A 17,398-nucleotide genomic window follows, 5' to 3' on the forward strand; every position below is an offset into this window, starting at 1 on the left:
TTAGACATATAATCTTTAATTAAACGAGGAATCTTGATTCGCTTTGTAGCTTCTTTTTAACAGATGTCCAGTTAGGTGCGGCTCAGCAAGTTATAATGGTGTCAGATTCTCACGGTTGTACGGTGTATAAAGTGTTGGACATTACACCTTGTGTTGAGAGGGCATTTGGAGAACTCAAATACCATAGAACATACTGTATACACCGCTGGCCAGAACTTGTCAAACCAGATTTTTGTTGTCATGTATCTTGTGTCCACAGGGTTATGTGCAAAATTATGCACATTTCCCCATCAACATTACACCACAGCTCACTGCGTGTGAGCAATTGTTTATATTTTATGCTGGGGGTGGTGTTGCTGCAAATGTTGAATATTATTCTCATGAATTCGTCAATAATCCCATAATTAACAACCAAGCGACTTATCATAACAGCCTCATTCGCAAGGGAGACTTACACAAAATACAGTGAAAACGAGTCGAGGGCTCTCATCACAAGGACTTGATCCACACTGACACCTAGTGTTTGAGAACGTCACATACAACAATGAGGGTTTGTTTTTATATCTGCGAATTCAAGAGTTGTTTTGGCGTTGTTTTCTGGTCCCACACTGGTGAGACTAGGCCCTCTGGTGTAGGCCAATCAGTTAATTCTGATTTTGTTTAAGCCAACGGAGATAAAAAGGTAATACATATTAAAGATAATACAACCACGTACTGTATAAAGTAATGACATAATTGCTTGCATTTTTTTTCACTTACATTTTTTGTAAGAATGAGTGTAACCAGGGAATGTGTAACCAGGGAACACATTAATTTTTATGCTGCTAAATTAATCGATACCGCAATTTGGACAAGTCTCTATCACAAAGGTGGTGTGAGGTAATAGATAAAAAATTGATACTTTATTACGTTATCGAATACGTATTGTATATGTGTAATAAGATTTTAAAAAAGTTTGTGAGCGTTACAGACATAGCAGAAACTCCTCGTCGACCAACAATGATAAACCATTGCATTCAATTCCTTTCAAACGCTGATTAAAATTGTAGATTTTTAAGCTTGACTTAAAGCTTTCGTAACTGCAGGAATTCATAATTCTTTGGGTCTTTCGGTAAAGTCACGTAGATAGGTTCAAAGAAAATAGCAAAAAAACTACGACGTTTCGATCGCAACACAAGCGGTCGTCATCAGGAAAAGGGGGGCTAGCTTCGAAAGACAAACTGTTTGTAAATGTTTAAAACTTTCGTGACTGCAGGGATTCATATTCTTGGTTATTTCGGTAAAGTCACGTAGAAGGGAAATAATAAAATAATACAAATATAAAAAAAGCTAATTATAATTAAAAAATGTTTTGTAATTTTTATTATTTCCCTTCTACGTGACTTTACCGAAAGAACCAAGAATATGTTTATAAAGGTTTAACACGTAGGCGTTCGCGACCAATATTATTCATAATAAAGGATTTTGGGTTAGATCGCGTTATTTATAAATGTGTCGTAACCCTCCACCACCCGACACGGCCAAAGGTTTTAAATGGGTGTAGCCCAAATGTCAGCAGCCAATGGGAATGTCAGTGGTGGGCAGCGGCTGTGACGTTGGTGGGTTTTCCACCAATCAAAGGGCTGCCAGGTAAAAATTAGCATCTTCTTCTTGGTTCTTTCGGTAAAGTCACGTAGAAGGGAAATAATAAAATAATAAAAATTAAACATAATAAAATAATTCTCACGACGTTTCGGCCACAATGCAAGCAGCCGTCCTCAGGTGAATAAAAATTAGCATGTCAATGTAAGAGCGTGCCAAGTTGGCTATGTTAATGTGAGAGATTAGCATGTTAAAAGCGGTAGGATTAATCGATTCTGAGGTCAAACTATAAACAAATACATTTAAATTAAGGGGCCGTCCATAAATGACGTCATGCACCTAGGGGGGGGGGGGGGTTCAGACATTTGTGACGATGTGTGACGAGGAGGGGGGGGTGAGAAATGTGACGTCACATCAAAATCCGCAACTTTAAATAAATATAGACAACACGTTCTACTTAATTAAATATACTTTTCAATAAATGTTTTCTCCTACAACATCAGAGTGCAGCGCCACATTAAATACGCACTACAATGACAATAGTTTAAAGCGATTTGAAGCATGATGTACTTGCAAAAGAATCTGCAGATTACCTGCTGGATCTCATCTCTGTTTCAAAGAACAAATTTGACCTAAGGTCTACACTCATTTACCAGCTTAATATTCCCTATTGCCGTACATATACTGGAGGAAGGGCCTTTGCTATTGATGCCCCCAGGGTCTGGAATGCTGTTGCCAATAAATTGAAACTTGAGTCACTACCTATGAGATCTTCACTCAAAACTGCTCTAGAGGAGTTGTACACCCCTAGCTGCCAGTGCTATTCAGTGACCTAAAATAAAATGTTTCGCTCCGGATGATCGCTACAAAGTATGACCTGTGTTTTGATTTAGTGTGCTGATCTTAAAGGTGGAGTGACTCAAGCAGCCAGCTATGGCTGCAGGGTTTTGGTAGTACATGTTGTTTATGCCATTTATTGTGAAAATTTTGTCACAGTTCCTATGATTGCTTTTTCATTGCTTTCATGGCTTTATTTTGGTGATTTCGAAAAGTGTATTGGTTTAGCCATGTTTGTTTGTTGTAGTACAGAGTTAGACTGATGGCCTTAATCTAAGCTGTCTTGTGGTTGTTGTTGTTGTTGTTTGACTTGCATCCCACTGGGATTTTTGCACACAGCGTTGGTGTACGGTGTTTTTTCTGCAATATTTTGCTGTCTTTTCTTGGATTTTCTGTTTGCACTTAGTCACATATTCACTTTAAGATGTTTTTTGTTCATGTTTTTGTTTTTTGTTTGTTGCGGTTGCACCCGATTCAAGAGCTGAATGGCTCACAGGGCTATACCTAATAAATGAACTTGAACTTGAAGCATGTTTTATTTGGGGGGGGGGCAGAGCTTTGTGACGTCATATTTGAGGGGGGTCTGACTTTTTGTGACGATGGGTGAGGGGTCAAAAAATCGTCAAAAATCGCCTGACGTCATTTATGGACGGCCCCTAAGTCATCCCGGAGTTATTTAGACTCGATTCTCACACAGTTCGAATGAATCGAAATCGAATCCAAAGTCACATCGGGTAGATGGAAACCATTCTCGCGTCCGATGCGGAATCGACACTGTGTAGTGAGAATAGCCGTGGAATCGATACTAAAGCGATAACAGTTGGATGGAATCGAATGCGAGTTGTTTAAAATGGAATCGATTCCGGAGCAGGCGCACCAAGAACACCCGGAAGTGAACGGAGCTCGCGCCACGTCACCCGAGCGCGCCCAGCCCCCCCCGCCACCCACGCGCGCTCGCGCCATTGGCGGGAAAAGTCTCGGCCGCCGCCCCCGCGCGTCACGTGCCCCGCGCCTTCTCCAATCACAGACCGGGAAATCCGGTTCCGGATGTGTTGTGAAGGGCGGTGAGTGTGGGTGGGGGGCGGGGCGAGAGAAAACGGAAGTGGCGTGACGTCAACCGGATGTGCGCTCAGTCATTGAGCAGACGACAGCGTGGGGGGAGGGTTGATGGCTGTTCGCGTTCGTCAGCGTTAAGTGACATTAATTAAAGCGCCAACAATTATACAAGTTCGTAGTTGGTGACGCGCACTTCGCCATGGCCGAGACGACGGACATCGCGGAGTGGTTCCGCGGCATCCCCGTGGTGACGCGCTACTGGTTCGCGGGCTCTGTGCTCTTTCCACTGCTGGGCAGGTTCGGGCTGCTCGACCCGGCCAACTTGGTGCTGGACGCGACGCGCCTGTTCAGCCGCTTCCAGGTGAACCTCGCCTAACCCTCAACCCGCCAAACGCCCTAGAACGTCACCCAGCCGACTCGGATCTCGAATGACAGACACACTGTCCTGATGTTCAATTGAAAAAACTAGGGTTAGATCGCGTTATTTATAAATGTGTCGTAACCCTCCACCACCCGACACGGCCAATCAGCAAAAAAGTGTCACGTTGACAAAGGACAAATAGTTCACTGTTTAGCCCACCCGGTGTGTTGAAGCGTGAAACCACAATATTTACAATTTTTTTAGTAGTATGACGTTTCGCTGGTAATTGCATCCAGCATCATCGGGCAATTCGCCAGAATGGTGAGGCTCTGCTCTGGCTCCCGGTCTTAAATAGAGCAGCAGCGTGGTGACGTCATCGTTTAACTCATCAGGTGCAACGATTTAAGGCGGAGGGGGGGGTGGTTATTGTAATGATATACTAGACGTTGAATCAATGGGTGCTGACAGTGCTTGTTGCGTTTAGATTCCTGAAACGCCGCTCACTGGACGGTGTGGTGAAGTATGGTCAAAGTGTGGGCGAAGAGCCTCCCCCACCCCCCACCTTATGATGACCAGCACTTGCGTGGCAAGATCGCACTCATCCAACAGTGGAGTGACAGAAATGGTGCCTGTTGTTTATAAGTCTTGAGTGTGGCATCAAGATGACGTCTGGCATGTTCTGTCGTGTTCAGGCAGTTTAGTTACATCCTAAGCATTGCCATCTACAGCCATTAACACAGTGGGGACCCTACAGCTGGAGTGGGTTATAGTGTCACAAGCCTGTAGAACAGACTTGCTTATAGAACAGACTTATCGATAGACAAGTTGCACAGTATTCTTGGTTCTTTCGGTAAAGTCACATAGAAGGGAAATTAAATAATAATAAAATAAACATATAAAACAATAAAATGCTCACGACGTTTCGACTGCAACACAAGCAATCATCATCAGGTGTGAAATCTTGCTGTGTTATTCCCTACAGCCAGAAGTACAGTAGAAGCACGCTGTTGCCCAGAATGAGGATGCTCTTGCGTAATAATTGGAGCACTTTGCCATACCTGTCAACCCCTTATCGGTGCCTTGCCTTATTGCAGACCAATTCAGACCTTTTTGGTAACCAAGTGACCATATACATCTCAAAGTTCATTCTACAAAGTCCCATCACAAGGGAGATACCATGAAATATACAAAAACATTGTTTTGCCCGTATTGAAACGGCTATACGCCGCGTGGACGTGAAAACTCAATTTCCCTGTACAAGAATACGGGGTAAACCGCATGAGTTGACAGGTTTGCTTTGGCCCCATTTACACAATCTGCATGCGATATAATTTACAGTCTAAGCTCATCCTGAGCATCCTACTAACTACAAAAACCCCAGAAGCGAGGTGTTCACTACAACGGGAGCATCCCTGTTGCCCATATAATGTGCGTGTACAATGTGCTGGCGTTACGTCGTCATCACGGTTGTTTTGAGCCCCTAACGTGATTTTGTCTGTTCCTTACAGCCTAAGGAAGCTGTTTCCCGTCACCAGAGGACAACGTGTTTTGCCACAACTATTGCTTGGCGAACCCTGTTCACTGAACAGTCTATTGTTAAGTCTTGAGCACCGTGGTATCTACATCCTGGACATAATGATCATAATTTACACTTCTAAAATAACCTTTTGACCCTGGAGGTCGCAAGGTGCTGTATAAATTTAAAAACAAATAAATGTACTTCGAAAAAACACCGTAAAACCCCTAATATAATCGCACTGCCTCGTAATAAAACACCTCACTTACTAAAACCCCGTAGATCATAAATATTAAGCAGGTGAAGAGAGAGGCCTTCGACAACTGAGGCTGGATTTGAATAAGCCGAGAGACTGGCGGAAAAGGGCCCCGGTCGCCCATCGAACGGAAGTTTTGATCTCGGCATGCACCGCAGCAGGTCGGGACCGGAAGACGACCGGAGGACTCTTTCTGGAACGTAGGAGTGAGAGCCACGAATATATACGATGGAGTGCCATCATTGAAGGCCTTCTAAGCAAGGAGGACAGTGTTTCTTATATACGGCACTGAGCATGGGTTATTATTTTATTTACAGATTGGATTTGTTTCTGTGTTGCTGCACTTAACCTCATACCTGTGCCCGAGCTTATTACAGACCAATTCAGACCTTATTGGTCACTCCGTGCCCTTATACATCTCAACGTTCATCCTATAAAGTCCCATCACAAGGGAGAAACACAAACAAACGTATTGAAATGGCTGTATGCCGTATGAACACGAAGACTAAATTTCCCTGTACAAGAATACGGGGTGAAACCGTTTCCTATAACCTACATTTTTCCCTTTTTTAGTCTAAGCAGCTGACAATCTGATAATGATTTAGCCGACAAACTGAGTGTGCTGTTCCTGTAGTCTTGACGATGCTGTTCCATACAGGCTGATCATATTGTTGCATACATCTTGCCGTTGCCTATAGGGGTCGAACAGGGGCAAACTGTCCAGGAATTGCTTAGAGTCTACCATTACCTGCAGGGATGGAGCAGTGGTGCAGTTGTTAGCACACTGCGCTGTGAATCCCGCAACTTTATATTGATTCCTGGCTATGGCTAACATCTGAACCGGTCTTGAGCTGCCCTTCTACTGCATCAACTTAAAATTGGCCAGTGTGGTTATTAAGTCTGGTCAAACAGCCTCCGTGACCAACACAGCATGGAGAGAGGCCTTCTTCATCAAGCAGTGGTTTGATTTAGGGCTGAATATATATGTGGAGCATTAACTAGAGTCTGTACGTGCTATAGTCTGAGGATGACGGTGCTGAACCAGAGCAGTCTGTTTTCTCCCAATCCTGGCCATGCTGTTCTCTGTAGTTTGAGTACCTTGTTCTCTACAACCAGAGGATGCCATTATCTCTACTGTTAAACGAGTCCCCTTGTGTCTGTATAATACTGTTATCTACAGCTTGAGCACTTGCTTCTGCAAAGCCTGAACATGCGTTTCTCCCCAGCCAGAGGCGCAGTGTTCCCTTCAGCCTGTTTTGTCAGCCGATTCTCTCTTATCGGGATACACTTTCGCCATTCCATCCACCCTGTATTTCATGCACCCGCTGTGTCCAGGGCCGTATTAATCCTCTTGTAGGCCCTAGGCACTTCTGTTTCACAGGCCTTCAGTGATAACTCTCTGCCCCATGTCACTAGTACTGCCGCGGTCACTCCGCTTGTTTCACGCGGTACTTTGTCCAGCTGCTGTACAGATGTCGCTACTGATATGTTCATTATTTAGTATGAGCCTTAATTCGATGGGAGTGCGCTGTGTGCTGCAGATAAGCAGATTTAATTTGAAATAATTTTTAAAAACAGGGTAAGCCTAAAAATATTTTAAGTGAAAATGTCTTCAATTTTAATATGATTATAGCGGATGATCTGACAGGATGACTGCATGGCGAGCTCCATATTACTTTACGTTCGTTTAAGCTTAAGGATTAGTTTGACAGTTATTTTAGGTGTAATATGGCTCACAACGAGTCCAACGACTTGTTACCACAGCAAAGAGATTGCAACTTGCGGCCATGAATATATTTATTAAAGAAGATATCTGGTTTACATTTTTTATCATACATACAAAAAAACACGTTGTCAAATTTTGTTTTTGTAAGCCCTTCAGTTTTTGTAGGCCCGAGGCATAGTGCCTGCTGTGCCTATTGGATAATACGAACCTGGCTGTGTCACTCCTGGACTTTGTTTCCTATTGCTTGTCATCTCCACTCTGAGCCACATTAATCTTGTTCTACATGTTTTCCTCCTACTCCTGGTGCTCAGCAGAGGTCGCAAACGGGTTTTCATTCCTTACCCGTACCCGTACCCGGCCGCACCAGGGTCGAAAACGGGTACCCGTACCCTACCCGATACCCGGCTACCCGTACCCGGCCGGGTATCGGGTAGGGTACGGGTACGGGTACCCGATTGCGACCTCTCGGATGAAGCCATGTTGCAGGCGCGGCTGGGTTGATTCTAGGAACTTGAATTGTGAGAAGAGACAAGACGTTGGGAAATGAGTGACAAACGGTTACTCACCAGTGACTCACGGCCTACCCATACCCGGCCGCACCAGGGTCGCAAACGGGTAGCCGGGTATCGGGTAGGGTACGGGTATCAGGTACCCGGTTGCGACCTCTGGTGCTCAGGTTATCACTTGAAGTCACAGTGGAAGGGTTTGAGCAATTGAATGGCAAACACTGATTGAGTTGAATTTGTTTACCGAGGCTCAGCTGTAGAGGAGACTTGCGTGTGTGCCGCTCTTGTGTTTCAGATCTGGAGGCCCATCACGGCAACACTCTTCTTCCCACTGACACCGCAGACAGGATTCCACTTTCTCATTCACCTCTACTTCCTGTACTCCTATTCCACACGCCTCGAGACTGGTAAGGATCTTCGTTTAAGGGCAACTGGCTCGTGAATAATGTTACAGAACGCGGTACAAAATATGCCTGGCTGGGAAATGCATAATACAAGGTAAAGCTGGGTAGAAAATTCTGCAGATACGCTTGTCAACATCGAATGCTGATCATGTTTTTCCTAAAATATTACAATTCTGGGGAGCACACTTATGGATTGAACGAAGGGACTGTAAGTAAATTAATTCATAGTTACATGTGACGTTGTCAACATGATAACTGAACTAAGGCATGATAGATTAAACTTTATGTAATTGTTTTAAACTGGTTCACGTATGTGTCTCTTGTAAAGCTACTTGATTTAGACATGACGGTATCTCAGAGGATCAGAGCACTGAGCCTGCACCTCTGAGATCCTGGATTCAAATTCAGGCAGCTATCTTAATTTAAACTGGTTCTCAAATGTAATGAGGTGATGTCTTAGGCTGGTCACCAATGACTTCACTAAAACCATCAACTTAAATTTGCTATATTCTAGCGCAGAGAATGATAAACAGTCGTTTGACTCTCAAACGTCAAACATTGCTCTCTGTAGCAGGGCTGGTGAAAAAGCAGTGCCCACTTCTTTGTGGACCAGAGTTAACACGAAGGGATCTCGAGGTCGCTGGGATATCCACTTGGGTTGATGATTTTTTTAAATGAAGGGTTGCCACACTGCGAGAGATTTAAATGAATACTTTGTCTCATTCTATGATGCCGATATCACCATCCAGATAAACTATTCAGAAAAAGGTTAAACTAAATAAGTAATGCACAAATCGTACAGGACACGGTGCGCATGTTGCTGAACAATTTATGAGCTCTGTTCCTGATAGTGGAGCGTGGATGAATTCATGTTTTAAGAGGTACATTTGAGCGTAGCTTTGAGTGAAACAATCATTGTGACGGTAACCTTTACTGGAGTGATCTTGTATACTTTTATGTTTAAAAATATGTTTTTTTTTTCCACAGGTGTTTTTGATGGACGGCCAGCAGACTACCTGTTTCTGGTTCTCTTCAACTGGATCTGTATCACTGTATCCTTCGTTGCGTGTTCGTCTATTTGAATCATGATTTTTGGGTGCATTTTTACCAATTAATAAGTTTCTGTTTGGTAGCTTAGTATGGGTGACTCCACAAAGGACTTGGCACTTTTTTGGTTCGTGAACATTTGAATGTTACCTATGGGAAAATTTCGCTGAATTGCTCAGCTCATAAACTTTCAGAAGATACAATGAGCTGAGCGTAGTTCATACTTGGATGAGAGACTGATGGCAAAGCGATGGATTCTTGAATCCCTTTGTGTGACGCTTTGAGTGGTAACTGCTTGTATGGTGGAATTTGTTTTATAAGTACGCTGGTTTACTCCCACATGCATTATTCTCATAAATGGATTAGGTCGAACATCTTATTGTAGCAGGACCCTCAAAAAGAATATTAAGGAGATATGGCTTTATTGGATAAATAAAATAATGTCATAGTAATTGTTAAATTTCAGGAAGCACTCGGTTTGTTAATCACACCTTGACTATGTTGCCAGATTGTTGGGCTTATCGTCGACATGCCAGTAAGTATTTGTGCTCAATAAATGTGTTTCATATATTCTTGGTTCTTTCGGTAAAGTCACATACAAGGGAAATAATAATAAAATAATAAGAATAAAACAATACAATTCTCGCAAAGAATTCTCACAAAGAATTGTATTGGATATGAATCCCTGCAGTCACGAAAGCTTTAAATCGAAGTGTTTCATATAGTTAAAAGACAAACGAATTGAACAAAATGTGATAGTTTACCCCTAGGGAATATTTATTCCTCAGTTTACTTGTTTTCAGGAAAAGCAGATATCCGCTTCATTTCATTTTGAATTCACTCTGCATCAGTTTACAATGCGTTAATTTAGGTTTGTTTCAAACCACAAGCGGTAATTAACATGACGCATCCCTGCTGTGGTCTCATTTAGTAGAGTTTAATTTGAAATTGGGTAAAAATTACATCTTGATTAAGGTTCCTGACTCACGACACTTTGAAAGTGTTTGTTCGGCTTGCAGTTAATATTCTCACGTGGGGGTTAACAGCTTGGGAAAATGTTTTGCAATTGGTGCTTAAATGGAACTTCGTCACAAAGCACTTCTGATAATGCATATCAATTAAAACAGTTATCAAAAGGATGATGGTGAGAAATGTGAGATTTGACCAAAGAGCAATGGAGACTTCAAAGGGAACAACAACAACCTCGTGCACTATTCACAGAAGCGCTAGAACCACATGCGGCCAAAAACACCAAAGAATCCCCAGGAAAAGTCCAGTACACAATGGAGATCAAGAAGTCGGTCCCAGTCTACATCGCAAAGTAAAGTGTCCCACCACCAGCCACAGTCAACCCAGTCATTCCACCCATCCCACTTCGTCTTGCAGATTTCAAAAAGCCCCCGCGCATCGTCATAGCACAGCCATGGTGGTTCGTAAATAAATCCAGGCGCCAACAAAGCATGGTCCCAGTGAGCATTAAGAAAGTCACGGCATCAATACCCTAGACCACAGAACGGTGGCAAGGAGGGGCAGAGAGGTGAAAGGGAACATCGGGCAGAGAGGGTAAGAGCCTAAGGCAAGGAAACAATAAAATAACAAAGGGGTAGAAGGGAAAGAATTTGGACTAAGCAATGGTGTATTTCAAGGATTCACAAACTTCCACTGCACAAAATGTAACAGGATCAAGACAGCAAGTGTGCCCACAAACCTGTCTTTCACATCTCAGGTTTATGGTTTATAGCTTTTGACAAATACTGTAATGGTGGGAATTTTTGGGGCTGACTTTGTGTGCTGCTGCTCTCTGTGTGTGCAGCTGCTGATGATCCCGCTCATCATCTCAGTGCTCTACGTATGGGCCCAACTGAATCGTGACCAGATCGTCACCTTTTGGTTTGGCACCACCTTTAAAGTAAGCAACATCACGGAAGGCATTCTGTCTGTGTGCAAACTGCATTTTTAGCACCTTGTTGAAGGCAAGGGAACATTAGTTTGGGGGAGGGGGTGTGGGGTATGCGCACAGCTACAGATATGGAGGCTTTATGTTCACGTTTTTATTTAAAATATACAGGAATTCCTCATTTAACGCGGTAGATGTCTTCCAGAAAATTTCCGTGTGAAGTGAAAATAATTTCCCAATAATAAATAATTTTAAAGGTGGGGGTAATTACTTTTTAAAAATATGCGGTGTGTGTGAGGGAGAGGGGGGGAGAGGGTGGATAGAGATATGTCACAATTATTACTCTTATGAAAATAAAAACTACGAATGAAAAAATGTCACTTACCCAGAAATCCCACATCGCTCGGCTGTGCAGTTCGGAAAGCAGCTTGTCATCGACCGCTCAGAAACTGCGGTTGAACGGGTGCGTTCCTCGTTCCGCGAATAGTGTTTCTGAATAGAAGAACGGTGTCCTAGCGAGAAAATGCATTGTGTGAAAGCGCGTGAAGCGAGGACTTACTGTTGTTGTCGCCCCGTTTCGTTTCCTAACTTTTCAGGCCTGCTACCTTCCCTGGGTCATCATGGGCTTCAACTTCATCCTGCGTGGATCGTGAGTACTTTCGGTCTTGGCGGAAAAAACAAATGCAAGCCTTACGTCTCGCAGCTGCTCACAGAGCCAAAGCAGATCACGGACCACAGACTCCGTTGCAAAAATCAATGTCGGTAGCCTAATTCATTCGTCTGTACTTTGAAGATCGCATGCTGATAGCTGCCAACAAGATTAATAAATTAGTTAATTAACGGTTTAACCGCAGTTTATGTAAAAATTCAAGCCCGAAGTGTACATTCCAAAGCCAAGAAAGAAGGTTATGGATTATGGATGTTGTTTAATAAAGTAGGGTGGGTGCCGGTTGCTTCCAGATATATCTGCGGTGGTGCAGCCTTTCCCCACTGTTTGTGCCGCCCTCCTGTCCCCTAGGGTGATGAATGAGCTCATCGGGATCTTCGTGGGCCACCTCTACTTCTTCCTCATGTTCAAGTACCCCCAGGACTTTGGTGGGCGAACGCTCATCTCCACCCCATCCATACTGTAAGTGGCTTTGCACAACCTGTTTCACATTTTCTTGGTTCTTTCGGTAAAGTCACGTAGAAGGGAAATAATACAAATGAAACATAAAATAATTCTCACGACGTTTCGGCCACAACGCAAGCAGCCGTCCTCAGGTGAAGACCAGGTCTGTCGGGGAGACAGCGTCTGAATGAAACACCACTACGCTCCAAGCGTGGTGGTGTTTCATTCAGACGCTGATTGCGTTGTGGCCGAAACGTCGTGAGAATAATTTTATTATGTTTTATTTTTATTATTTTATTATTTCCCTTCTACGTGACTTTACCGAAAGAACCACGAAGATGAATCCCTGCAGTCACGAAAGCTTTAAATCGAAATGTTTCACATTGTCTGTGACTTGAAATCTGTTCACTGTTATATTTTTTGTTATCAGTTTCTGAGCAGAGCCCCAAGATGCCAAATGTCCTGCAACAAACAGTACATCTGAGCTATAGTCTGACAGTCATTAGTTCTACCTCGAGGGGTAACATTTATTTCACTACACCGGTCAATGTCGGATGGTGAAGGTGGGAGCATAGATGTAGGAGCACAGAACTTCTGTGCAGGACAACAATAGATTGTCTACACTGCCCATTGCTGAACACTGTATAGCCGAATGGCCTATAAGGTATGTCCGTCATGATGAACACCAATCCAAGCACTATTTTATGCTCAACCATGCTTAGCTTCTGAGCAGGGTTAGCTAATGGCAAAATGAAATCTCTGGCATACCTTAACGTTTCTTTAATCCACTTGGCCGTGCGTGCGTATGTCGATGTGTACATTCAGGTACCGGCTCTTGCCGAGTCGCCGTGGCGGCATTGCCGGCTTTGGCGTTCCTCCGCCCAGCAGGAGACCACCAGACGACCAAGATGCCCCCCCGCAGGGAGGCTGGGGAGCATTTGGCCGTCACCGATGGGGGGATGGCCAGAGGCTGGGTGGGGACTAAAGGCTGGTACTGCTGCGTAGATGTTCGCAGTTGTGCTGTGTACAGCTCTTCGATGTGTATTCGGGTTGTTCCACGGTATTGTTCAGCGTGATGTTTGGACGTCACGATGATTGGGTTACAACCCGAAAACTCATCTGAGAGCCCAGGGCTGTTGTCGGCGACCGAGTGTACCCGTGTGCGCGTGCGTGTGTGCCTCCTCGGGCGTTTGCATGGCTGCACGAGCGTCTGGCCCCTGCTTGCACAGACAACAGCGACGCAAAAGAGAACTGGTCCATCCGGAGCACGTGACTTTAGCTGTCGCACCACTCGTGCACCTGTTCGGTTGTGCCACCTGTCATCACGGGATGTAAACTGTTGGGCCTTGTGCAAAACATGGGCTCTGTGCATATGCCTGCATCTGTGCGCGTGCATGAGGGCGCGTGCATGAGTGCAGGCATGGTAATTTGGCGAGCCTTCTCGTTCATGGCATAAGACACAATTTTTCTTCGTTTTTATTATTGTACATTAATGTAACGTTCATGAAAAAAAAAGTGATCCCAGTGTAAAAAGTAAAACGATATTTAAGTCTTACTTCCTGGATTTATTTTAAATAATGCTCATAAAAAGCTGTGCAGTGACACATTGATACAAGAAACATAAACAAGGAACACCATACGGGCTTATTTCTATTGCTTTGAAATCGCCAATAAACACGTTGAGCTAAAAGCCTCCTTTTAATTGTGTAGTGCGTACGTGCAGCTTAGATTGACAAGTTATTTCGGTTTGATCGTTGGGTTTAAAATACAATGCCTAGAAAGTTTTGTGATTTAACGGTGAAATTATCTGTGAAATGTCCAGTAGGTTTTTCAAAATAACTGAGAAGCAATTTGGTTGTTCCCTATGTTAAGGTTGACTTTTCGCTGAGAATATCTCCTTTAATGTCTTATCACAGTACTTGCGTGCTGTTTGGATGGCTTATATAAAAATAATGCTTTAATAAGCACCAAAATCATTTGCAAGAACACAAGAAAGTTGAATATTTTTGGAAATTCATGTGGCTTTTATTTTCACGACTGTTCAGCGATGCTTTTATAGTCATGCATGTTATTACCGTTTCTTTTTGTTCAGCTTACTTACTGACAAGCATAAATTTGTGAAGGATGAAAAACATGAAATTGAAATTAATTGTATTAAGCTAGGTCAACCACATGGGTCTGTTTATTTATTTTAAGATTACAGATTACTGGACATCATAGTTATTGGCCAATCTAGGTTCCCCTGGCACATGGGTTAGGATAGGATTTGTGGCATGAATTTATGTCATATCCGCGTGTACCTTAATTGTCACAGTTACAATTTCTGGTGGTTGGCGCTTGTGTGCACTTTGCCATGTTTTCACCAGGTCCTTGTCCGTCGGATGTCACTGCTAATTGAATGTTGCGGTTATCCTGGTAAATTAATTAGCATTAGCTCATGCATCTCATAACCATGATTCCATGAGAAAAAAGTAACATTTCGGGTCCAATCCGTAACACAGGGTATTCAAAGACTTGTGTTTTGAAATGGAACATTCTAACGACTTGACTGCACAATTGGAATATAATTTGGAGAAAGATTGGCAACATGCTCTAGAAAACATTCATAACTGACCCTATCACCTGCATCGTTAACACTGAGTAATGGCAGCCTGCCATATATTTTTTACACGTTACGGCAGTGTTAATGATGTACGCGTTAGTCCATCCGTCCATACTTCACATGTGTTTTTATGACTTGTGAAAAATGCACAGGTAATCCGAATCCTTTGATACTAGCCACACATGCCAAATACTATTTCTCAGTATGGTCTTAGTTTTTGGATAAAGTCCACATCAAAATCCTTTAAAAATTCGTTATTGTACAAGAAAAAGTTATTCTCATGTACCAGGTGCAAAATACTACGTACATTAGAACGTGTACGCATTAGGTGTGTAACGGTGCGTCAATTCGTCTATTAAAATCGATTCTTGGTCTCCTGATACACGCATTGAATTGTGTAAGAACCGATTATTATTTGTGTGTTTTATGTCATTTGTTAATGTAGCCCCCTGTGACTACTCGAGGCACCACATTCACCACTTTGATAACAATTTAAATAAAGTTTAACACGTAGGCTTTCTCGACCAATATCCATAGAGGTTTTTTAGGTTAGATTTAACAACAAAAAACCTCTGAATTTACATGAAGTCGAATTGAATTGCCAGGGAGTGAATTGTCACTTGTCTAGTATGCACGGGTATGAAATGTGTGCCTCACATCCCCGTGTGTGAATTTCCTTACGCAATTTTCTACTTTTGAATCTGTGAGAGAGAGAAAAGAACACAGGCTCTCAATGGACTGCTTGGCTTTGCTCGCTTTGGTAGAAGTAAAATGCTGATGAAGTCCCTGTTTTTTTAGGTCGCCCTTACAAAATACTTGAGTGGACTGTCGGCTAGTTCAATAAAGGGGAGTGAAAGCACGGTTTAAAAAAAAAGTAGACGCAGAAATATCAAGGCAATGTTTATTTAATGTATTGTAGCTGTTGCCAGAAAACGGATAAATAAGTAATTTGGGGTGCAAGTACCTGCTTTTTCACATGCATTATTATGAAGTGGAGAACATCATTTATTTATCCATGAGAGCCCCAAGACCATTTCTGGAGCCATCCTGGTTTTGGGATGTTAGCCCATTTAATTTTTAAAGAGTATATATATTTTACCTGTGATAAACCAGAGTATGCAGACAAAACCTACCATGCATACGTGGGGATGACACTAAGGGCTACACGGGTTTTATTCACGAACCCTGGATTTTGTACGAACCATCTGTCCGGTTTGCTTCGGGAGTTTCACAAATATGCATCCTCTTCCAAAATACTGCATCCACATTGGATGTGCCACCACGCCTGGTTATTCAATAGTTGATGTGGTTGGGTTGGCGTGGTCCCAGTCACCTCCCATTGGTGATGTATCCCACTTCCGATCAGCACGGTGGGCTACGTAACACGCGAAATAAGTTCAACATACCCCTGTGGCCACACGGGACCCGCTCTTGTGACCATGCATAGCCGGCAGCGACTGCAGTGGGGGTCATGACCACGAGATGCCCCCATGGTGCATAGCTCCTTAAGCGCCACTTGTTCAATGATTGATGACGTTGATTACCCTTTCCACAGTAGCCCCAGTAAGTCGGGCATCGTTTAGTCTGCGCCTTGCCTTTAATTATGTATACCTTCCTATTTTATTTCCATCTTAGTGCGGCCGATGTCTCCTCAAACTGCCGGTAGCTTAGCGGCGGGCGGGATGTTAATTTCGTTTTCTTTGTGGAGTGCAGTCGGTGTGTTTTTGAGAATTGCTGATTATGCTGCAAAGGCAGGTTGCAGATAGGAGCTGTGGTGTATTTCTTCTGTAATGAGGCCAATTGCAGCTAAATAAAAAAGGGGATGCGTGTCATTGTACGAGTCGACCCAACCTGCGTATAATTGGGAAGCGTTCCGTTACAGCTTCGACTTCCGTCGTGATGGGTAAAGCCACTTCCTCTGCAGAGAGGTGAAATCGGGTCGCATAAAAGTGGCCACTTCAGACAAGTTGATTCCCATCGTAGGCGCGGTTTGTGCATAAAAGACGGTGGCATGTGTGGGCAGCTCTTTGCCAGTCCATCGCTGGTGAGGTCCCCCATTCTGTGCTGATCGTCGGGGCTGTTTGACCATACTTCGCACTTTCACTCTGGTCCGCCTGCGTTAATGAAGGCAGGGTGCTCAGACAATAGCGCAACGATTGATTCTTCTGCACTGTCCCCCTGCTGAACAACGTAGCCCCTCATCAGCCGACAAACATGATTATATGCATGGCAATCGCCCATCCAAGCACTCTGCGGGGTAAGAACCGATTTAGCTTGTGAGTTGATTTAGTCATAGGCGTATACACGTGGTATACTAGCCTGCACCCCCCCTCTCTTTAATATGTAATTAGCGTGAAAGCAATTGGGATGGATATACCAATCAGGAATGCGCGTTAAATTCGGTGATCCGTGACACCTGATTTTCTAAAAGGGTAAACTGCACGGGAGGCAGAAACGCACGGAACGTGCAAAGGGTGAGAGGGTGGGAGGGTGTTTGT

General features: G+C 43.6%; 1 protein-coding gene across 1 annotated transcript; it reads left to right on the forward strand.

Annotated features, from left to right (window-relative positions):
• Positions 1-3,532: 3,532 nt before the first annotated feature.
• DERL1 (derlin 1) lies at positions 3,533-15,270 on the forward strand. The gene is made up of 8 exons (XM_078863998.1): positions 3,533-3,835; positions 8,135-8,246; positions 9,231-9,295; positions 9,799-9,825; positions 11,104-11,199; positions 11,784-11,836; positions 12,206-12,316; positions 13,124-15,270. Exons 1-8 carry the CDS (start codon positions 3,674-3,676, stop codon positions 13,281-13,283), a joined length of 786 nt encoding a protein of 261 aa, XP_078720124.1. The 5' UTR covers positions 3,533-3,673; the 3' UTR covers positions 13,284-15,270.
• Positions 15,271-17,398: the final 2,128 nt, after the last annotated feature.

The sequence above is a fragment of the Lampetra fluviatilis genome, chromosome 17 (assembly GCF_964198595.1).
Source record: "Lampetra fluviatilis chromosome 17, kcLamFluv1.1, whole genome shotgun sequence".
In the NCBI taxonomy this organism is placed as follows: Eukaryota; Metazoa; Chordata; class Hyperoartia; order Petromyzontiformes; family Petromyzontidae; genus Lampetra; species Lampetra fluviatilis.